This window comes from Lampetra planeri, chromosome 8 (assembly GCF_965212315.1).
Source record: "Lampetra planeri chromosome 8, kcLamPlan1.2.h2, whole genome shotgun sequence".
Lineage (NCBI taxonomy): Eukaryota > Metazoa > Chordata > Hyperoartia > Petromyzontiformes > Petromyzontidae > Lampetra > Lampetra planeri.
In genome coordinates this window covers 10,932,090-10,956,370 of record NC_136114.1, presented here as the reverse complement: position 1 = coordinate 10,956,370, position 24,281 = coordinate 10,932,090, and the positions used below count along the sequence as shown (strand labels likewise).

Genomic DNA, 24,281 nt, shown 5'->3' with positions numbered 1-24,281 from the left:
GTGTGTGTAAGTCGATGTGTGTAAGTCGATGTGTGTAAGTCGATGTGTGTAAGTCGATGTGTGTAAGTCGATGTGTGTGTGTGTCTGTCTTTTTCGCCCGGAAAACGCCGGGTACTTACCGCTAGTAGATCATACACCGTCATTGAGCGACGTTTCAACACACAAAAAACACGCGGTCGAGTCATCACCATTATGCAAAACCACCAGGTCCGGATGAAGTCCATTGTCGGGTGGCGGTGGCGATGCACGCCTGTAATCCAGCATGATGACACTGTTCACACATTTTCTTTCGGACATTCACTATTTTACTCGTGATATTGAATTAAAAAGTGAAGTTAAATCAACTAACCTCATTAAAAACTTGCCCGACTCTAACATCTATCTAAATGCCCACCTTAAAAAAATCCTTATAAGCGCCGTTTAAAAAAAAAATGTTTATGTCCCGGCAATATTAATCAATTAATATCCCTGGTATTTAGAGATAGAAGTGAATGCGTGTTGTCACTAGGGCTGGCTGGGAGGGGGTAGAGGGGAGCTGAGTGGTGCATTGGCTGAGTGATCCCCGGGCCCTAAAACATTTTAAGAAGCTCTTCGCTCTTAGAGGGCCTTCATTCTCCACGTTCCAGAGCCACGGGCTTCGTGCGGCAGTAGCAGCAGGCGGCGGTAGCGCGCTGCACAGGTGCGGGCACAGCTTGCCAGAGACACCTCCCCTGCCCCATCACCACGGCTGGGCCGGTCTCTCGCGATTGCCCCACGGGGCCCCCCCCCCTCCTCCTCTCTCTCTTCGTCGCTGTGCAGTGGGGCACACGAGTCGCCTGGAGGTGCTGTGGCCCCACACACCGCTCGCATGAGGTCGCGGCGCACAACGACAACGGCTGAAAGGTGGCCGAGTGTTGGGTGTTGGTGGTGGAGGGGTGGAACAACCCCGGAAGTTTGGGGCTTCATCTGGACCACCCCCCCCACACACACACTTTTGGTGACAGGATCGGGGGTGGGGGTGACTGTGTCAGTTGCCGCTGGTGCACGACAGTGGGTCGGTGGTGTGTCAAGTGACAAAACCACCGCAGCGACGTCAACAAAATCCGAGTCGAGGTTGCGGACAGCGAGTGGTGGGGGGGGTGTCAAATCGTCGTCGGAGGAGGAGGAGGGCGACCGTGCCTGTCGCGCGTTTGTCTTGACCCGCTGGAAATCGCGGCTTGAGATGAAGCACTCAGCCGCGGGGATTTACTGAGTTTCGCCGGAGCCGGCACTGCAAAGGCACGTTCAAGGTACGTTCAAGTGGACAGCGCTGGCTGGCTGGATAGCTGCGGGCGCGGTGGATTTGTGCGCTTGAACGCTCCCCGACACCCCCAAACCACCAACAAGCTGGGTTCGACTCCCCCGTCCCACGGCGTTCGTGACATAACGTCAGTGGAGCGTGATCTGAACCGCACCTGGCTGGGTCATTATTCCACCCCCCAGATACTTCACTAAGCCGCATTGACCAGTAACGGGTGAAGTATGGTCAAACGAATCCGACCAGCGGTGGATGGACAAACGGTTGTCATTTGTCGTGGGAGAAACCGCCGGTTGAGATGGATAATTTCGTTGTTTTTGACGTCGTCTCCCTCGTCCGGTGTGGAGATTTAACCCAGAGACATCTGATCGCATCCTTTGAGCCGTGACTTGTGTTCGTACCCGGCGTAGATTGACAGCACTGTATACAACGTGATGAAGCAATACTCCCCTTTGGTACACACAGCACACGCTACCTTAGAGCTCGTCACTGTTTACATAATCAACCGTGAGTAGTGTATTAACAGTTAAAGCCGGTAAAACGTACTAACTTTACTCTTTGGTTCTTTCGGTAAAGTCACGTGCAGGGTAGAACAAGTATAACCCGTAAAAACAAAGTTTTTCACTATAAATCCTTTATATGCGTGGCGGCTAGAGTCCTCTCGTCCTCTGGCTTGAGATGGCTGCCACCTATGGGTCAGATGATTGCATTGCACCATTAAGCAATTGGTAATTAAATATAATATTTTTTTTCTAAAAAGTGTAAAATTTTGGAAAAAAATTAATTGTCACGCACAACGAGTCTGTGTGGAAAATGTCAGCTCGATTGGATCACGGGAAGTGGGTTAAAAAACGACCGAAATATTTGCACGGTCGTAAGCAAGCAAGCGAACTTAATATAAAGGATTTTAAAAATCATAGATCACGACGTTTCGATAGCAACACAAGCCATTATCCCCGGGTGAAACAATACAGCAGGCGGACTAATGCATTGTTTTATTTAAACAATTTAATAAGTGTGTGAACATTGAATTGTTTATTTAAACAATTCAGTGCCGTTTGTTACGCGCAGTATTGATGTATTCGGGCTACATATATACACAGTGCAGCGATACGTGATATTTAAGTTGTAGTTTGTGAAATGCTGATCCACGTAAATAAACAAACTTCTTTTATCCAAATATTCGGGGTCGATAACTATGGGATTCGTTTATCCGTCGAGCGCGATCAGGGAACGCATAATGGGAATAATTTGCCGAATAACTCCATTTATCCGTGGTCCCGAACGAATAAACACGAATAATCGCGTCATGTGTAGATTAAAGAATTAATGGTGATAATATAATTATTACAATAAAATGTACAACCTAGATTAAGGCGTGCAAATGACGTGTCGTCTGTGGCGTGGGAGGGGGGTCTGTGGCTGACCATACTTCACCACGCTGGTCAGTGCGGCTTAGTGAATGGGAGGGGAGTGCTACTATGAAAACCAAACGACTGTACTGCGATTGTACGAAGTGTAATTGAATAAGTGTGTGAACATCTTCTTGGTTCTTTCGGTAAAGTCACGTAGAAGGGAAATAATGAAATCATAAAAATAAAACATAATAAAATACAATTCTCACGACGTTTCGGCCACAACGCAAGCAGCCGTCCTCAGGTGAAGAACAGGTCTGTCAGACGCTGTCTTTCCGACAGACCTGTTCTTCACCTGATGACGGCTGCTTGCGTTGTGGCCGAAACGTCGTGAGAATTGTATTTTACTATGTTTTATTTTTATGATTTCATTATTTCCCTTCTACGTGACTTTACCGAAAGAACCAAGAAGATGAATCCCTGCAGTCACGAAAGCTTTAAATCGAAATTTAAGTGTGTGAACATTGATTAATAAAGGTTTTTGCAATTTTCAGCCGATCGATATTTTTATAAAAAAATAAAAATAATTCGTTTAATATGAATGTATATGTGGCCTCTACGTGTGTCAACTAAAACAAGCAGTAAATATTGAATACATTAATTCACCTCTTGTGAGCGTGTGAGACGCATCGGAGACACGTCTACTGCAAAGCTTTCGGAACAAAATACGGGAGCAAAAACTAGCCACCCGACAATGTTGACCAATTAAATCCCTACAAATCTAGGATCAATGAAATCCCATTCAATCATCAACCCGCACGGATCAGCTTGGTGAAGTATGGTCAGCAACCCCCGTGACCAACAAAACAACACTTCCTGTGGAGGCTTATGTTCGTATCCAACAGTGGATTGATTGAGAAACGTTTGCGAAAGCTCCACCAGCATGCCGTGTTTATTGTAACGAACAGAGAATGCACTGCTCGTGGGATGCCGAGATAAGGAGGCATTTTTTTCCACATTCTACTGCAGCCCATTTGCTGCCTGGCAAGATGCGACACTTGTTTTTCCTGCTCCTTGGCGAACATGTGCAGCCACAAAGATTAGAATGGCAACCTGAGGAATGAAGACAAGAAACGTAACACTGAATTTCGATTTAAAGCTTTCGTGACTGCAGGGATTCATCTTCTTGGTTCTTTCGGTAAAGTCACGTAGAAGGGAAATAATTATAAAACATAATATAATAATATAATAAAATTATATAATTCTCTCTTATTATGTTTTATTTTTTTTATTGTATTATTTCCCTTCTACGTGACTTTACCGAAAGAACCAAGAAGATAAACGTAACACTGCTTACCGTATTCTCCCGATTACACAGACGCACACTTTCCCTGCACTGTCAAGTAAAACGTGTGTGTGTATGGGGTGTGTGTGTGTGTATGGGGTGTGTGTGTGTGGTGTGTGTATGTGTGTGTGTATGGGGTGTGTGTGTGTGTATGGGTGTGTGTGTGTGTGTGTATGGGGGTGTGTGTGTATGGGTGTGTGTGTGTGTATGGGGGTGTGTGTGTATGGGTGTGTGTGTGTGTATGGGTGTGTGTGTGTATGTGTGTGTGTATGGGTGGGTGTGTGTGTATGGGGTGTGTGTGTGTATGGGTGGGTGGATGCGGGTTCGTCTTATAATCCGGTAGGGGTGTGTGTGTGCGTGTGACCAGATTGGTATAGAGTAACTTTAATGACACCCAGGCATACGTTTATGGTGCGTCTTATAATCCCGGAAAATACGGTCGAACTAACTCATCAGTGGGGGTGAAATGATTGACAAACCACCCCGATTGTAAGACAAGTCAGTGGGGCTTGGACAGGTGACGACGTCCCCTAGAATGGATGATGGCCGATGGGTCAAGAATCGTAACTCGGGGACAGCCAAGGAATGGAACGCGTCCGAGAGGAAGGCCCTTAACGGGGAGATGGAGCGATTAAATCATGCTTGCATCCCGGCGCTGGGGTGAGCCATTAAAACGCGGGATCGTGAGAGAGGTGGCAGCGGATTGGGGAAGCCTTCATCCAGCAGTGGATTGAGCACGGTTGATGATTATCATGAATTAAGTAAATGCGGTGGCCTAGAGTGGCTAGATGGATCGGGTGAATGTGTTGACGTGAACGTGATGTCCTGCTCAAATGAGCCAGTGGTGGCAATTCCAAATGTATCTGGGTGCCACAAGGCGGTTTACTTCTTGTCTAGAAACCCGGAGGGATGATGGGCTGAGTCAACAACCTCCAAGCAGGATTTGAACTTCCGATTGCGAGCCACCCGGCCAGACTACAAAACACACCCAAACCCATTACATGCAGAATACATTAGCAGAAAACCATCATCCATTCTTACAAATGGGTTTAGATGCACATATCGTGAGCTTAAAGAATCAATATGAATCTATTGATCGGTGTTTTCTCTGCTACCCATCCACATTAGTGGCAATCCGGAAAACACTTCAACATAGTTTAGCAGTGGTTGTTGATGTGAGCATTTATTTATTTATTTTGAAATGACGCATCTGCATCATTTCTATTTCCTGCCAAATCACATTGCGTAATTACACGTCTCATCCCTTGCATCAAGTGAATGTTTGGATGACCATACTTCACCACGCTGGTCAATGCGGGGTGGTAAAGGCGTGGGAACATAGACTTGGAAGAAGAGTACCGATTATATTTTTTAGCTAAAATAACATCAACTAATGCTAAATCTATATAACACGTAGGCTTTCGCGACCAATATTATCCGCAATAGAGGTGCTTGGGTAAGATCGCGTAAATTTAAAATGTGTCGTTAAACCCGCCACCACCCGACACAGCCAATTAGTAAGGTTTGTCACGTAAACGAAACATGCCAATTCGTTACGAGCACAGCAACACCGGTGTGTTGGAGAGTAAATCCACAACATTTACAATTCGAGTACGACGTTTCACCGGTAATTACAACCAGCATCATCAGGCGACAGCCAGAGTTACGGAGAAATCCTTCTGTTTCTGTCTTGGAGGGATATTTATGTATATATACTAGCATAAGTACCCGGCGTTGCCCGGGTGAAAATATATTTCTTAATAACCTTACATATATACACAGATGGGCTGCTACCCCTGCCCCCCCCCCCCAGCCACGATCTCCTGGGCCGCTGTGCAGTAATATGTACGGCCTATAGTGTGGTGGGGTGTCGAGGCCTAGTACCGTGCAGAGCCTCCGGCCTCGCCTAAATTGCCCACCTGGCTGAGGCTGGGTACAAGGGCCGTTACCCCCCCCCCCTCCCCCGCGCTACAATAATACTGTCTAATCGCTATAATTGTATTATCTACCGACCCTATAATAGTAATTGCACACATTGTGGTGGGGGGGGGAGTGAAGAGGACGTGAAACTTTGATGAATTTACCTCAGAGTCGCGTGTTAATGCGTGCGCATATTTTTAACGGGAATTAAAAATGGCATCCACCCCGCAGCGAATGCGTCGCTACCCGTTGCCAGGGGCAACCGCCGTCCAATGAAACTGCGTATGGTCCGGCGACACACAGACAAACAGACACACACACAGACAGACACACACACAGACAGACAGACACACACACAGACAGACAGACGGACAGACAGACAGATTTGCGATTTTATATATATAGATTCACACGATCTAATACAACATCCTTCATTATGGATAAAATCTACATATTTCGATTTAAAGCTTTCGTGACTGCAGGGATTCATCTTCTTGGTTCTTTCGATAAAGTCACGTAGAAGGGAAATAATAAAATAATAAAAATAAAACATAATAAAATAATTCTCACGACGTTTCGGCCACAACGCAAGCAGCCGTTCTCAGGTGAAGAACAGGTCTGTCGTAAAAGACAGCGTCTGGTTGTAATTACCGGTGAAACGTCAGACGCTGTCTTTCCGACAGACCTGTTCTTCACCTGAGGACGGCTGCTTGCGTTGTGGTCGAAACGTCGTGAGAATTATTTTATTATGTTTTATTTTTATTATTTTATTATTTCCCTTCTACGTGACTTTACCGACAGAACCAAGAAGAAAAATCGACATACTCAGAATGTATTTTGCGGAGCTCGGCCTCAGACGGCTCCAGCTGATACAAAGAGCACGCTATACCGTACAGTGCACCCCCATTAGAAGCCACCGCTAATAAGTCATGGAAACGACATTTAACAAAAACAATAATTAAACCCGTGATGCAGGTTTTATTATTGTTGTGCGCACCTGAACACCATTCACCGCTGGAAGACGTTCATTACCAACTCACTGGATTCATCTTCTTGGTTCTTTCGGTAAAGTCACGTAGAATGGAAATAATAAAATAATAAAAATAAAACATAATAAAATAATTCTCACGACGTTTCGGCCACAACGCAAGCAGCCGTCCTCAGGTGGAGAATAGGTCTGTCGAGGAGACAGAGTCTGAATGACAAGCCCCAGGCTTGGAGCTCTTCGCCCCTCCATCCCAGCTTAAATAGTCGCTCCAAGCCTGGGGCTTGTCATTCAGACTCTGTCTCCTCGACAGACCTGTTCTCCACCTGAGGACGGCTGCTTGCGTTGTGGCCGAAACGTCGTGAGAATTATTTTATTATGTTTTATTTTTATTATTTCATCATTTCCATTCTACGTGACTTTACCGAAAGAACCAAGAAGATGAATCCCTGCAGTCACAAAAGCTTTAAATCGAAACTCACTGGATATAAAGGGGCAGAGACTTTAGTCAGATCATAAACGAAAAGGGTCTTTTACGAGCTAAAGAGACGTGCTTTCTGTGGTATTTAACAACAGTATCGCCCATCTCGCCGCCCTTATCTCGTTTGGCAGCTAAACTCGTGATTCAGTCCCAAGGTGTCACACGGTGTTTTGTCCGAATCCTGTGCGTGTGTGACGTCGAGATTGCCATCGTCGTCACCTGTTCAGGATCGGAACATTTATTCTGGAGGAATCCGATGACCTAGAAATCTCTTTTTTCCACACACGTGTTCCAGTCTTTTTCACAGATGCCCACCTCTTGATGAGCCTCTTAAGAATGTCAAAACCCTGTCTCGAGCCTCGCATTCACTACGTATTCACAAATTAATCCGTTCACGTGCTGGTTAAATTGTTCTTCTCTTTACCGCAACGGTGACAACGCGACGTTCATCATTGGCGTGTTAAGATCGGTAGCCATAATCTAAAGTCCATTCGTCAAGTCACTTCCCGCTGCCCGAAGCCTCTACCCCCCCCCGCCCACTTGCCGTGTCAGACAAACGAGCTGCTTGAGACCGTGCGTCAGCACGCTGGGGTCAGTGCGGGTGGGTGAAGTTTTTGGCCCCAGGAGCGGTTCGCCACCGGCCAGGAAATGATCTCTGGTTGCCCGTGGCTCACAGCTCGGTGCAATAATCACTACGCCACTTCCTCCCATTGCCCTTCGCTGTCCGTGTGTATATCATCATCATCACAGCCACGATTGATCCACTGCTAGAGTTTGTATGAACATAGAACGTAGCATGAATTTAAACACCATGATTTGCTAGTATCCCCTGATATATACACGTCACTTGTTGTTGTGAGGTTAAATCAGATAATACACCCGGTAGGCTTTTGAGAAGTTTTTTTTATCTTTGACTTTCAAACTTTATTTGAGTACGCCTTGCGTGCGTACTCATTCCGCTTGGTCTCTGTCGACCACAAAGGCAGGCAGCGCGAATTAGGAGTGGGAATTTAACTCGACGGTAATTGCCACCAGTGAGGGCATGCTGTCGTGCTCACCGGGATTGTGCCGTTTCCATGAGTTGTTATCAGTGGCTTTTAATGGGGTACACTGTACGATACAGCGTGTTCTTGGTCTCAGCTGGAGCCATCTGGGGCTGAGCTCTGTAAAATGCATTTCTGAGCATGTAGATTTATCTTCTTGGTTCTTTCGGTAAAGTCACGTAGAATGGAAATAATAAAATAATAAAAATTAAACATAATAAAATAATTCTCACGACGTTTCGGCCACTCGCACCTGAGGACGGCTGCTTGCGTTGTGGACCGAAACGTCGTGAGAATTATTTTATTATGTTTTATTTTAATTATTTTATTATTTCCATTCTACGTGACTTTACCGAAAGAACCAAGAAGATGAATCTCTGCAGTCACGAAAGCTTTAAATCGAAATATGTAGATTTAGTCCATAATAGAGGGTTTTAGGTTGGATCGCGTGATTATAAATGTCGTCATCCCTCTATTTAAGACCGAAACAGGAATATTTCTCCGTAACTCTGGCTGTCGCCTGATGATGCTGGTTGTAATTACCGGCGAAACGTTCTACTCGAATTGTGGATGTTGTGGATTTACTCTCCAACACACCGGTGTGCTGTACTAGCAACGAATTGGCCACGTTTTGTTTACGTGACAAACCTTATTAAGCGGCTGGTTCGGGTGGTGGCGGGTTTAACGACACATTTATATTTATGCGATCTACCCCCCCTCCCTCTATTGTGGGCAAAGCAGCTTTGTTTACTTGAGCGGTGTGACACCGCGCACCCCATAGGTGTGTGCGGAAGAGAGGCCTGGCCGACACTGGAGGAATGCAACCCTCGGGAGTGGCTGATCCTGCCTCACCAGTTTTTAAATCGCCACCCCGGTCTTGCTCCGTGAACCACAGTGCACAGTGCACCGTGACGCAGCCCCTGGAATTAGTTACGTTCGAAAACTGGAATTTTGCAATCGTGTGCCGTCGAGCTCTTACTAACACTGATAGTATACGCATATACTGCATGTTGATTTGAAGCTTTCGTGAATGCAGGAATCCATACTCTTTGGTTCTTTCGGTAAAGTCACGTAGGTATAAAATAAAATAAATCACGACGTTTCGGGCGCAACACAAGCGTCCGTCATCATGTGAAAGAACCAAAGAGTATGGATTCCCACCTGGTGACGGACGCTTGTGTTGCGCCCGAAACTTCGTGATTTATTTTATTTTATACCTACGTGACTTTACCGAAAGAACCAAAGAGTATACTGCATGTTATTACCATGTACAGAACTGTACTAAACTTTAAACATTAGCCGTAGACTCTAACCCTGGGCTGAAAATCACACGTAACACATGATCATATGCCTCTATTCGTTGCGAAGCACACTGACGTGGACAATGACGAAAAATAAATTAAAATGTACAGACTGCTGGGTAAAGGCCTCTCCTCTACATGTCAATCACGTATGACCATACTCCACCACACTGGTTAGTGTGAGTTGGTGACCAGTTCTGGTATCACTTGCCACTGATGTGGGCTATAGCATGGAATCAAACAGATGGTTGGGTTCATAGTGCAGTGCGCTAACCACTACACATATATTAAATGTCTCAAATGTTTTTGGAAATATGAGTAGTGTTCAGTAAATAAGTGGCCTTCAGTCCAGCGGTAACTATTTCTTTTACCAGGTAAGGCCCACTGAGCTATGTAACTTTTTTTCAGAAGTGACCTGGCCACAAATGATAGCCCAACGAAGTGGCTTATCCTGTGGAAATGTATAGCAACCAAATAACTCCAAACGAATACTGTATTTCTAAATGTGGAGGGGAAAAACCAGAGGGCCCGGTGAAAAATCCACGCGACTACGGAGAAAACATGCAAACTCCAAATATACAGGTGTCAGGGATTGAACGCACGAACCCCCTGTATACCAGGGAAGGGACAAAATATCTTGCCACTGCGAAATCTGTTTCGTAAACATCTAAGAGGAGGAGGGGGAAGAAAGGTCTTCATGGATACACATTGCAGTATAATAATGCTACTGAAATAGAATCAGATAATATCAGTGTCCCTCGCACTTCAACACTTTGGGCAGCGCTCATCTGTACATTGTCCCTTGTTGGTTTTTTTGAGTGATTGGTACCAGTTCCTCGTTCTTTGCGGTGAGGCTCTTGTCCTTTCACAGGACACCCATTGATGGTGGGTTTACTCACCAGATTGGGCTCACTTTACTGGCTTGGGAGGAAAGACGTGCTGAGAAGACCGCGTCTGGTATTTGACCTCGAGACCAAATGGCCTCTAGTCCAACGTTAAACCAACTTGAGCCATATCGCACGTGAAAATATCCCGAACGCATGTATAGTCAGAGATTAATTGCTTCACTCTTCAGGCATGCCATGCATTTCTTGACAAAGAATAAGCTATTTTCAGAGCGGAAGTGTGATGAGATGAGTTGATAAGAAGGATGGTAGTACATGACTATGATTATGCATGAAATAAACGATGATGAAAATGACAATGAGTGAGTGTGATGAATGGGGAGAGAAGTTGGGAATAGGGATGGAGTTTATGGTGGAGAAGGGACGGGGGGGGGGAGAAGAGTTTGAGTAAGCGAGGGAGTTTTAAGGAACCAACGAAAAATTGACAGTGAAGCTGATCCTTTGTATGTATATACAACTTCTTGTGCACCGCACGTTGACAACCGTGCTAACTGGAGGTGCGGGGGAAGGACAACAAACTGACATGCATCTGTCCTGGTGTCGAAGGCTGTCTCAGAAGCCTAAACCAGCAGCTATGTAACCCTAGCCGGTGGAACATCAAGTTTATTGTCTCCTATTGAAGTTGCCGTTCGCTCGGCCCCCATGTGGCGCCCTCCAGACACCGAACAGCGATCCCAATCGACAAACGCTGACTCCACAAGCGTAGGGGTCAAAGTCGAGCATCAGTAGAGTGGGTCCTCGAAGTAACTTTCGCAGATTTTCCGGCTTCCGCATTCAACGGGGAGTGTGTGGATGGGGCTTTTTTGGGGGGCACCAAAAAAAATAGAAAAAGGCTGAAAACCTTTTCGAATCGCACCCGTAAAGCTCACGAATGTCTCGGACTCGTTATAAGCTGCGTCTCCATGCTGCGCAGAAACGCCATGTGCCAGGCGGTCCCAGATTAGTACAGCACAGTAACCACTGCTTATGATATGTTTATTCTAAGTTACGTTATACCATTACGTTGTGTTTTAATATAACGTATGTTGGTGAGTACTCAAAGGTAACAATTACAAGCTGTGAACTGAATCAATTTGGTGTTCGTAAAAATAACAGGGTTTTAAATCTGCTCAGGGTTTTTCTTCGCGAGTTTACTGAACAGCTCTCCCGCCTGTGTCTGTCCGGGCCAGGGCCGTATGCTGCTTGGCAGAGGTGGGACAAAGTCATTGTTATGCAAGTCCAAGTCGAGTCGCAAGTCATCAAATTCATGACTCGAGTCTGACTCGAGTCCAAGTCACATGACTCGAGTCCACATCTCATAGGTGGGACAAAGTCATTGTTATGCAAGTCCAAGTCGAGTCGCAAGTCATCAAATTCATGACTCGAGTCTGACTCGAGTCCAAGTCACATGACTCGAGTCCACATCTCATAGGTGGGACAAAGTCATTGTTATGCAAGTCCAAGTCGAGTCGCAAGTCATCAAATTCATGACTCGAGTCTGACTCGAGTCCAAGTCACATGACTCGAGTCCACATCTCTGCTGCTTGGCACCGTGTCACTGCCCCACGTGCTGCAGAGCATCCTTCAGGAAGCTTCCTGAAAAAGCTCCCAGCAGCACGTGGAGCGAAACATCAGACATCTCGCCGCGTAACAAGAATTGGAATCCAAACTCACACCGGAAAAGCTAAAAGCGGGTTTTGTAAAATAAACAACAACAACAACAACAACGGGTAAACTGGGGGCAACCTCATTCCTGGTATTTTTATTAAGATGCGCTGAACTTGGCCACTGGGCCATACACCGACTTCCCTATTAACCGGTCGGCGTGTCGGTGCGAGCGCGGTGATGATCTCGTGTCCCGGCTCGTTGCCTTGGCAGGTGCGCGGGACATGCTGGTGCGCTGGCGGCGGAGGCACGACCGTCCCGGTGGGATCGCAGACCGCTCTCGCTGACATGAGTAAGGCTGCAACCACTACCACTGCTTGCCACCAATTCCCAGCGCCCCAATGTCACCGCAACGTTTCCACGTTTCATTTGGATTGTGCTTGTACCGGGGGGGGGGGGGGGGGGGGGGTCGGTCCTTCGACTCACGATGTGTGCATTCGTGGAGGCGTGCACTCGAAATTGGATATTTGCAGTGTGTGCCGATTAAATACTCGTGCCACACATCGGTGGCCCAGCGGGTAGAGTGAGCGGCTCGCAATAGGAAAGTTGCGATTTGAAATCCCGGTTGAGGATTGACTCAGTCTATCATCCCTTCGGAGGTCGATAAATTGAGGATCACTTTACGTGGAAGTCAACGGTGATTGTTCTACGAGTAGACTCTCCCCCACCATAGGAACGTGGAATTTCCGCCACTGACTTAGGGCCGTGAAGAGGAGACGAATGCTACCTGAACGCTGGGAATTACACAAAGAGGAACGGGTCGATCAGAGAACGAACACATATTAGAGACATCGTCTTGATCGTTAAGAGAAATTAATGTGGTGTGGCTATGACACATCACTTCCGGGAACGACGGCTGATTGGTGATGGAATGGCACCCAAAAGGGGCAACACGCCGGAGAGGGTGACAACTGCGAAGATGGAGCGATGCGATCGGGATGGATTGTGGCACCGCAAGCCCGAGAGGGACGGCAAAGACACTGGAGGCCTTCTTCCAGCAGTGGATAGAACATGGCTGCTGCTGCTGCTGATGATGATGATTTAATCGTTCTTTGTGCAAGGCCTGGGTGTGATAATGTGACAAAGACTGTGTGGTGTTGTGAAACCAATTTTGAAACAGACTTAGGGGTTTTATATTTGTTGCAAATTTAAAGCCGCGTTTTAAGCTTCGCAATGAGAAAATACATCGAAGTGACGTTAATGGAGTAAACGTAACGAGTAGTTTCTCCCCCAGTTTTTCAATGACTGAAAATCTATTATTGCTGCGTGAAGTGTGTGAGCGATACACTGAATATAAAGATACTGAGATGAATATCTCTTCTTAAGCTCTATATGCCAAGGAAGCTGTTTAATATTGCTCCAGTATGTCTCACGCTCCTATTATAGCCCAGGGAAGAGAAAAGAGGGAGAGAGAGAAAAAAAAATACATTTGAAGGCAGAGAGCGGAATTGGTTTGATGCCAGAAAATGTCAACATGACTCGTTTTCATACACAGTTGAGACATTGCATTTATCCCAGCATATGTATTATGCATGTAAATAGGCATGCATGGTTTTCAACGATTTAAAAAAAATCTCAATTGAAAACTCATTTCTTTAGAACTGATTTTTGTGTTTAGTTTGTTGTCCTTCCCCAGCACCTCCGATTAGTACGGTTGGCTACGTACGGTGCGAAAGAAGTTAAACTTACGTACAACCATATTCTTGGTTCTTTCGGTAAAGTCAAGTAGAAGGGAAATAATAAAATCCACAGCAAGAAAATTTGAAAAAAAATTCTTGCTGTGGATACCACACCTGATGATAATTGCTTGTGTTGCAGTCGAAACGTCGTGAGAATTTGTATTGTTTTAGATTTAAGTTATTTTATTATTTCCCTTCTACGTGACTTTGTCGAAAGAACCAAGAATATGAATCCCTGCAGTCACGAAAGCTTTAAATCAAAATTTTACGTACAACCAATTGAACACCGCAGATTTGAACCTGGGCACCCACCCACATGATGTGCAGTATTACCTCTCAAAGCACTTGCAAATTATTGCAATACACGAGTAAGGTGTGTACTGATGTTCATTCAACATTATGAAGTTTTACTTAAGTTTTTTTTTTATTTATCCACTTATTTATAAGGTTTTTTTTAAGTATAACCGATTGTTATTTTAAGATAATGCTCTTTTGAGTTGGATAGTCGTTTTGTAGGTTACCTCCTGGACTCTACATGTGCTCTCTGTTTCAAAGCAGATTGCACAAATAATTTCCTGATGCTGCATTGGCAGTGGTGCACAAGCACAATTACCAAACACCTCAATACACACAATCGCTTTTCTTCACAGCACATGTACGTATATTTAACTTCTTTCGCGCCGTACGTAGCCAACCGTTGCTAATCGGAGGTGCGAGGGAAGGACAACAAACTAAACACAAAAAATCAGTTCTAAAGAAATTCGTTTTCAAGCTAGGGCATTGGTGGAAACGTCGCAGGTTATTTATGTTTTCTTTTAAGGCCACAGTGATGTTGATGAGTGTGCCAAAGTAAATTTACTGTCGTTTGAGAAATACAAATGTCTTTTTTTATCATTCTCACAAAAATATTTTGGCTAACGCAAGTGCTTTCATTTTCTCAGATGTGATATGAATGTAGCAGCAATACCACAACGTTTGGCAATGCACACGAGACGATTGAAAGAGCGACACGTTTTTTTAAATCTGGTACCACTCGTGATTGCCACTGCAGTCATTACGCTTGCATGGCTTGCCAGGGATCCGTATACACGATTTCACGTATTTTGACGTGAGGTCTCCAATAAGAGAACGCAGATTGGCCATTTTACTCGCCGGACAGAGAGACAGATTACGGCCTTGCGCTGAGACCGGGGCTACGCAAACAATCAAGGGGCTGAGCTATTGAGGTGGCGTGAATTCCTGACACGAGCGCACCACACTAACCCCGCGATCGCGTAACAAGCTCGTCAAGTGAGCCCGATGCATCGGCCTGGAATGGCTCTGCGTTCTGCACACCGTGTCACAAGAAAAACAACCTCTGTAAGAATCCAATTTATGTTAACGCTTCGTGAAAAGTTTGGGGGTCACTTTGAGAAGAACATTTTTGACAATATATCGACGTAACTGTTGGAATCTGCAGAAAGTAAAGTCTAGACAAATATAAAACAAATTAAATTTAAAGTTTATACAATTTCAGCCCTCATTTAATCCACTGCTATATGAAGGTCTCTCCCCCCCGTGCCATGTGGGGTCACGCAGGGTTGTTTGACCGTACTTCACCACGCTGGTCAATAAGTATTGGTGAAGGTTTAATGAGGCTGTGTCGGTCGTGGTGGGCTTGTGTCCAGGCAGAAGTCACTCATCACTCGTGCCACCTGTGGCTGGTCATCGAAATCGGGTGGTCCGGTTCAAAGTGCAGTTCCACAATCACTGCACTCGTGCTCCTCCATATACACGTGTAGCTTAATCAAGATAATCATCATTAGACCTCCTTTGCCAGTACCAAAATATAATAATAGGATTTTCCACCTTTTTTTTTCTGGCAAAAAAAAGGTTTCAGTTTTGTTGCAAAGATAATCATATACATTATACACACGTGAATATCCCATGCCAGGTTGCATAAATGCAGATCATTTGTACTGTACACATGCATCATTGATTAGAAGTGGGCTCTCTCTCTCTCGGCCTGACAAAGCACAACTCTCAATCAGCTTTTTCAAACTGCAGTGCCCTAGCCCCCACCTCATAGTGCAGCTTTCCGTGATTACTGATCTGTTCCATTCATAAGTAAACACAAAGCTGGCAGTAGTGCACACTGCAACAACAACACACTTGTATTCGACAACAGCGGCGATGACAACGATCACAATAGAACCATCTTACGGACGGCAAAGTACGCAGATGAGGGCTGACGTTTCGGGCAAACGGCCCTTGTTCGGAGCGGCTCTGGGACATTTTCCGAGAAAGGACCTAACCTCAAGGGGATGGAACGATAGCTGCGAGAAAGGGAGCTGTCTTCGCTCCGAAGAAGAGTGCTTGCTCATTCATATGCAGATGAGGCCACAAAGGCACCGCTTGTACCTAACGGTCAGCAATCGTGCAATGCCGCACCAGAGGGGGTCGTAAGGACGCGGGTGGAGATGCACGGCTCGCGATGATTATTCCTCATTTGCATTAAACGTGACGCTTGAGGTGAGGCGCCGTATTTGATGTTACAGCGGCGGCGCAGCGGGGAACACAATTAGCTTAGAACCCGGGGACTTAGGTTTGATTCGCGGACACGGCTAATCAGTGGCGAGTCGTAGCTGAGCCGGTTCTCAACTCGCCCCCCCCTTCACTAACGGCGTGGTGAAGTACGGTCAAATAACCTCTGTCTGACACGTCCTGCGGAGGCCTCCATCTGGAAGTCGATTTACTAAGTGCCGTACATAATTGTTATTATTTAAAAACTGACAGCCGTGAGGGCATATTACATTTTTTTCTATTAATGTTTTTAGTCTTTAAGCAAATCGGTGCTCAAGAAATAAGACCACCACCTCCTCCAGCCAGTGTTGTTCTTCGCTACATTCTTTGCTACGTTCATTATTTCATTCCGTCTTACGCCGACTGTTCGTTATTTCTAAGCAGCGCCTAAAATCAAGGTGGAGGACGGCCCGTTAACTACACTGCACGACCCGCGCTCTTCGGAGCTGGGGAAAACCCCAACAAGCACGTCGCTCAAACGTTGAACGCATCATCGGCTCCCCCTATAATGACGACGACGGTTGGAACGTTGGATCGAACCACCGGTTTAATGACCGGACCGAACGCTTACGGACGGCAACAGCAACAACAACAAAACAAAGTGAAATTGTGTTTGTGGCCCCAGCAAAAAGGGGGCACGCTCAAGGAGACGAGGCTTGACACCTGTCGGAGACGTTGCCACAGACAGCCCGGCGGGTGCCATGCATTGCAGCATTTCTCTGCGTGTCTCCGAAGCCTTGAGCAGCCAGAGCTCGTTTTTGACCCTTCTATCTGGCAACAAAACTGACACCTTTTTACAAGGAGTCATGTTTGCATAGACCGCAATACCTGCAGTCATAATACAAACAAAAGACATAACTCTGATAATGTGCACTGTCCTTGAAGTTGATTGGTCCACACCCGAGACAGCTTTCCTTAGAGCCTAGTCTCACATGGGTTGGACCAATTATCATATTTTTACTGGCAAATGAGGTTCCCATAGTACAGCCAGAGCTCGTTTGTTCCAGCTCTTGGGCACCGTTGTCTGGGCTGTCGGCAGCTATCGTCATGCCATGAAGAAAATAAAATAAAAACACCCCGCTCTCTCCACTCACTCCTATTATAGATACGGAATTAAAGCGAACAGAGAGTTAAAAAAAAGTGTGTGGCCTTGGCATCTACAGTTTAATTTGAACATATCCAAAAAAAGATCGTTTCAGCCTGAAATTACTTTCATTGAGTGTAATTCGATACTGATGAATGCAAATTGCATCAGCCGTCTCATGACTAGTTGTTGTGTCATAAGCTGGAGTAGCAAGTTATTTAAAATGTGAGGTTTCGATAATGTTGTGAGCCTGGTTTATATGTTTACACCATTAAATATACGCAAGAGAAAGCCGACAAAACGGAGTATAGACCTGATCTGAAGGTTCACTGCTTTCCAGATAAGTGCGAAATATCCAAACTCTGAAAGGGCCTATCCCTTCATAATAATTACTCGCATGTATACGGCGCAATCCATTCAGGGATCTCAGTGCGCCATGCATGAAGTTGAGAAATATAAATGCTGTCCTTATCCTAACCCTACTACTAACACCTAACACTGACTGTGACCTTATAACCTTAAGACAGACCCTCACCTGACCCCAGCTTGAACTTGACCCTAACCCATGAATCCCAACCCAACGCTAACCCTAACCCTAGTCCTCCCCCTCAACTCTACCCATCCCTAAGCCTAGTCCATAACCCTATCCCTAATTCCTAATTCCAACCTTACCCATAACATTACAACCTCAACCCTAACCCTGTTTACCTCCTAGCCCAGGGGTCGGCCACCAAAATAACAAGAAGAAACATTTTTTTCCTTCGAATTCGGTTAAAAAAAATCTATATATATCAAGAGCCACAATGCACTGTGGTGGTGAATACGAGACGGTGTGGTCCTTCATAAATCACGGCCACGAAGCAGCAAGTCCTTTAAAGAGCCACATGCAACTCCGGAGCCTTAAACACAGTCCTCCCTTATTCTTTGGGTCTTTCGGTAAAGTCACGTAGATAGGTTCCAATTAATAAAAATTAAAATAAACAAAAACTACGACGTTTCGATCAAAACACAAGCGACCGTCATCATGATGACGGACGCTTGTGTTTGTTTTTACCGAAAGACCCAAAGACTATGAATTTCTGCAGTCACGAAAGCTTTAAGTCAAGATTTACAGTCCTCCCTTATCCCGATTCTGGCCAGGAATTATTATTAATCCGGCATCATAATGCCGCACGTGGCAACGGCACTACCCCTCGGTCACTCGGACATGACACGTCCATCCCACGTTTCTATTCGAGGAAGGAATGAGTCACCCCCCCACCACCAACGCTCACTCCCCTCCCTCTCCTCGCAGGTAATTCATTGCAATGCATTGAACGGTCACGATTTGGTCACGCTTCGATGAAAGAATCGATACGTGTCGCTCTTTCACTTTGGAGGGAAATGTAGCGGCTCGTGTGGCTGCGGGCGGTGACAGTCACAATTAGATAAAATGCAGAGGATCGAAAACACATGAATTCTTAAACGCGCGGGTCGATGCCTACATTGTGAACTTAAGAGTCAATATTTAATCGACGCGTCTTTCCACCCCTAATTTCCCACCAATTATCTCGACGTAGAAATATAATTCGAACCCCTTCTAATGAGATCGCGCGTGAAGGTTGCCCCGCGCCGTGCCGCTCCCGGGGGAGTTTGTTTGACCGTGTTCCACCACCTTGCTGAGCGCGGGTTGATGGAAAGGGGGGGGGGGCACCCAGAACTAATTTGCACGTCACTTGCCAGTGACGTTAGCCGTGGCCAGGAATCAAAGCCCGGCCGCCGTGTTCATTGTGCGGTGCGCGCCAACCGCTCCACCATCCACCAGGTGGACTGAAATCTACGTGGTTTGGCACACACGAACGGAGAGTGCAGGGTGAGAAAGCGTGTGGCGGGTTATTAAAATAGTAATTTTACGCGTATATGTGTGTAAGCACGTGGTTTTTTACACGTGGTGACACTGCAGTCAGGTTAGTGCCGAGTTTGCCGCTACAATGCGCTCGCTCACCTTGCCCGCCTATCACCAAAAATCCTGTTATGCCGAGTGCAACCTGACTCATCAGGTCACGTCGTGTTAATGAGGGGCGAGGGTTGCCTTTGTAATGAGCCTCCGAGCCTTGAAATCAGCCGTCCCGACTCCCAGAGGAGGCGCGAGGTAGAAGTGAGTTAACCCACACGCAGCTCGCCTCACACGTCCGTCCACAACAGTTTGGCCTGAAATACAAATGAAGAGCATCTCATTGTGAACGATTAAATATTCAACACGTGCCGGCAGTGTGTGTGTGTGTTTTTTTTATCAACCTTCTCTGTTTCTCACCGCCGCTGCGTACGTTACCTTGTCTTAAACGGGATTCGTTCACATTGGTGGGTAACCCGTTAGCCCTCCAAATGGAACACGAATCTAATTAAATGACGCGCAAAAAATCTCGCAATCTCGTTGTCCTCCTGCACACGTGTCAATTCACTGCCTACGACCGTGCCTTGATTTCTCGTGGAATATTTTCTGGGGACTGCCCCCCCCCTTCTCCCCCCCCCCCCCTTCCCCTCCAGGGGATCAGAGAGATATTTTCTAGAGCTCAGCCCCAGGCAGCAGCAGCAGCAGCAGCTCCAGCTAAGCCTCCGATGATGACACTTACGGCGTAGAGAGCGGTGGCATCGGGACCTCGGTGTGTGGGCGCGTGCTCGGGCGAGCGCTGGGCGAAGACGAAGGGGTTACTTTCCCAGCGCTGCACGTTCAACACGCTCCGCTTGCTGGAGACGCGGCGCTCTACAGGGCGGGGGGGGGACTCGCGTCGCCGCTCGGCAGTAAGCGCTGTCCTGAGCGCGTCCTCACGGGAGTGCGTGCGTGCACTCGTACGTGCAAGCGGGCGGGCGAGAGCACGAGCGGGCAAGTGGGCTCACGCGCACGAACCCACCGGGGGCGATGGCCACCGTTGTGTGCGAGGCCGGCACCTGAATGAAACCGACGGCGGGCAGGAAGCCATGCAAGTCCTTCAGATTGTGCGCGACTTGGTTTCTCCGTCCAAGAAGGAAACGGAGTTTAGCGGTAAGCTCGGCATTCGTTGAATCTTTCGCGCAGCGTGGGCTCTGCGCGTCTCCCTTACGGCGGTAACGACAAAGCACCGCGGAGACCGCCGTGTGAATTGATCATTCGCCGTTTTGTTTCTTTTCTTGTAATCGACCTTAAACATTCGGTCAACTGTCGAAGGGCTTTTCATTTGAAAGTTGCTGTAACGAGGCACGTTGAGCTACGGGCATGCTTTGCAGCAGCGTCCATCGCCTTCGCGAGCGGTTTCGACGGCGGTGTTTTGAGTGCCTGTGTTTTTGTAGCGCCTGCAGAATTGATTTTGAGGTTAAGTTTGGCAGCTCCGTTACGCCGCGATGTCAGCGACCCGGCTGTGCGGTGCAAGCGCGTGCACACGCGCGCACTCTCGTTTGTTTGCGTACGGACGTACGGATGGATGTTTAACTTCTTTTGCGCCGTACGTAGCCAACCGTGCTAATTGGAGGTGCCAGGGGGGGGGAAGGACGGCAAAACTAAACGCAAAAAGCAGTCCTCAAGCAATGAGTCTTCAATCGCTCCAGCGGCTTCCTAATACGCGGCACCGTGCACACGCGCGCCGTGTGTGAAGGTCACGTTGGCGCGCGCGCGTCGAGAGAGTGCCGGAGAAAAGGGCAAAGGGAGCGTGGCGCGAGCCTTGTTGCTCTGCGGACGCATTTGGCCGGGCTGTCACGAGGCTTCGTGTTGGGAGGCAACTCATCCGTAAAATATATATATGTGTGTGTGTATGATACTCTTAAAGCTGTGCCGAGTGTGTGTAGTATAGTGTCCTTAAATGTGACCTCGAGGGCGTATTGCTGAGGTGGACATGGTTAACATTAATCCATTGCTCTCGTGCGACCGTTTAACGGGGTGATGCCCTGTGCACATTCGAGAGGTCGAACCGGCGAGGATTGGCAGCCACTAAACAAAACAGTGTTCAATACAGAATGCAATAACAATTTACAACCGCTCTCTCAATCCATTGCTGTTTTGGGTCATGGGGCTTATTTGACCATACTTCACCATGTGGGTTGGTGAAGGGCAGCGGGGAGACAGAACTGGTTTTAATAATACTCGCCACTGACGTTTGCCATGGCCGGGAATTTAATTCAGGTAGCCGGATTCATAATTCACTGCGCAAACCACTGTACCTTTACAATAAACTATACACGTGTGTATAATACATCAGCAAAATAACTATTATTCATTTAACAACAATCTGGTTAGTGCGGGTTTTTGGATGGGAGTGGGAGCCCAGGACCCGTTGGTGTTTGCCGTGGCTAGTAATCGAACCTCAGGTTTCGTAGTGAGCTAACCGCAGCACCACCACTCCACCTCCTTCTCATATTTAAACGCGTTGTAAACCCAAACCGCGTTACGTTACAGTTTCGGGAAAGGAACGACGGGTGACGAGGGATGGGACAGGACCCGGTGGAGTGTGTGGCAGCTCTCGCTCGCCGCTCTGCGCTCCTCAAACGTTAAAGAGTCCCGCGCTGTGATTGCGAAACGTAACGGCGACTGACAGCGACGCGGTGTCCAAGCCACACTCCGTCCGTCTTCTCGTGATTAACATACCGAGAAGCTCGGTGTCGTTGGACTCGAGCAGCGGTTCGTTTCACAATGCGGCGTGCGGGTTTCCCTGTCGGAGAGCAGACACAGATATAATTCTGCTCACGAAAGCGCTGCCCTCCCCACTTGTGAGCACGGCGGTGCTTGTACCGCTGCAGCTCGCTTCAGGGTCTGGTGGTTTGACTCGGGTGCCCTGCTTTATTTGTGCTTGACACGTCCCTTCACGTGCAGCTCCGCGTGCCACCCACACTAAAACTAATAAACTATTTTTTTTATTTTACCAGGTAAGGCCCACTTAAGCTTTATAGCTCTTTTTTTCAGAAGCGTAGCTCGCCACAAATGAAACAGCTCAATGGGGTTGCTTACAATGTGGAAATGTATAGTAACCAAAGATTCCAAACGCATGTTCCTTAATGTAACGGGAAAAACTAGAGGACCCGGAGAAAAATCCACGCGACCACGGGGAGAGAGACGTGCAAACTCGAGATATCAAGGCGTCAGGGTCGGGATGGAACCCACGACCTCCTACATACCAGGCGAGGTAGTTAACATCTCCTAGCCACCTCGGCGCCTCCCCACACACACACACACTTCCAGCCTCGAGTGCTTGGCCAGATCACATGACACGATCGTCTTGCAACAAATGTCCCAGCTAAGTCTCTTAAAAGATGTCCTTCTTACGAGATAGCATGCAACGTGCGCGTCACGTCAATTAGTGCTTGCCGGCCACAGGTGGTGAATAAAGGGGCTCAGGGAGCTGTGGGATTAAAGGGGTGGGGGGGGGTTGGCTTAACCCCCCCATAAGATCCCTCACTGCCCACACGACTGAACGGGTTACTCGTCTTTGATGCAATGTCGTGCCGATACGGTACAAGCTGCACCTGATACGCCCGCGCACGGACATGTAATGATACCTCACCGCCAGTCACCGTCACAATGCAGAGACGCCGCACCGGCATTTTGCAAATGCCGCGTCGAAGCCCGGCGGCGGGACGTCTTTACTTTACTGGCGCGTCGCTATCGCTCGCCTCGCACGAGGCGCAACGTGGAAGAACCGTCGCGGTCGGGGAAAAACGATCGCTCGCGCCCATCCGATAACGTGCCAGCGTGTAATCCCCCGCGCAATGAAACGCAATGAAATCCCAAGCGCGCGTGGCTTGTCGCGTCTTTCCGTTTCTTTCCTTCGATGTGCTTGAGCCTTTGTAATTGCCCGTCGTTGTTGTTGTCGTTGTTGTTGCGAGGTGTGTTCGATCGATGCCCCGATTCGTTCGCTGCGCCAAGGACTTTTACACCAAGCGCAGTAAGCGCAGTGTCTAGCCGTGGGGAGCGGGGGGGGCACCGGGTGTGATTCTTTTTTTAAATCCTTTATATTAAGTTCACTTGCTTGCTTGCGCGCTTACGACCGTGCAAATCTTTCGGTCGTTTTTTAACCCACTTCCCGTGATCCAATCGAGCTGACATTTTGCACACAGACTCGCTGTGCGTGACAATTTATTTTCGTGAAAAAATGCTTCCAAAATTTTTCACTTTTTAGGAAAAAATTAATTTCATATTTAATTTAAAATACCAATGTGATAAAAATGAAACTCTTACTCAAGAAAAACAGAAATGAATAATAAAATAAAACCGATGCCACGCATATAAAGGATTTATAGTGAAAAACTTAGTTTTTACGGGTTAATTTTTATTTCCCGCGAAGCGCGTGCGTCCGTCTTCCCCCACTTGTCGGCTGTCCTCACGTTGGGCCGGTACGGGGATGAGTGGAGGGAACATACATTCATATTCTTAGGCTTTTTTCGGTAAAGTTACGTAGGTAAAAAATACAAATTTATATTATTTTACTTTTATTAATTTTAATTTTTTACCTACGTGACTTTACCGAAAAAACCTAAGAATATGAATCATTGCAGTCACGAAAGCTTCAAATCTAGAAGGAAAATAAATTCGCAGCCGCGTCGCTCGTCCAGGACGGGCCTGGTCGTCGTCGGAGAGGGCTGCAGAGATGAACGCCGCACGGCATTCGGGACGATCGCGTTGTGGAGCGCAGGATGGCGATGCACTTCAAAGTGCGGGGTGGGGGGGGGGGCACGAGACAAATCAAATCTGTTCTCAA

General features: G+C 47.1%; 1 protein-coding gene across 2 annotated transcripts in view; it reads left to right on the top strand.

The window, feature by feature from the left end:
• The first annotated feature begins 774 nt into the window (after positions 1-774).
• Positions 775-24,281, top strand: part of LOC144720322 (uncharacterized) — a 69,341-nt gene continuing 45,834 nt past the window's right edge. Inside the window, exons 1-3 of one of the 2 annotated variants that reach the window (XM_078596990.1) lie at positions 900-1,268; positions 11,781-12,022; positions 12,469-12,547. In XM_078596990.1, coding sequence (XP_078453116.1) covers positions 12,544-12,547 — 4 coding nt within the window. In that variant the 5' untranslated portion in view covers positions 900-1,268; positions 11,781-12,022; positions 12,469-12,543. Of the gene's footprint in view, positions 1,269-11,780; positions 12,023-12,468; positions 12,548-24,281 lie in introns of both variants that reach the window. The other variant, XM_078596989.1, reaches the window with a different exon arrangement.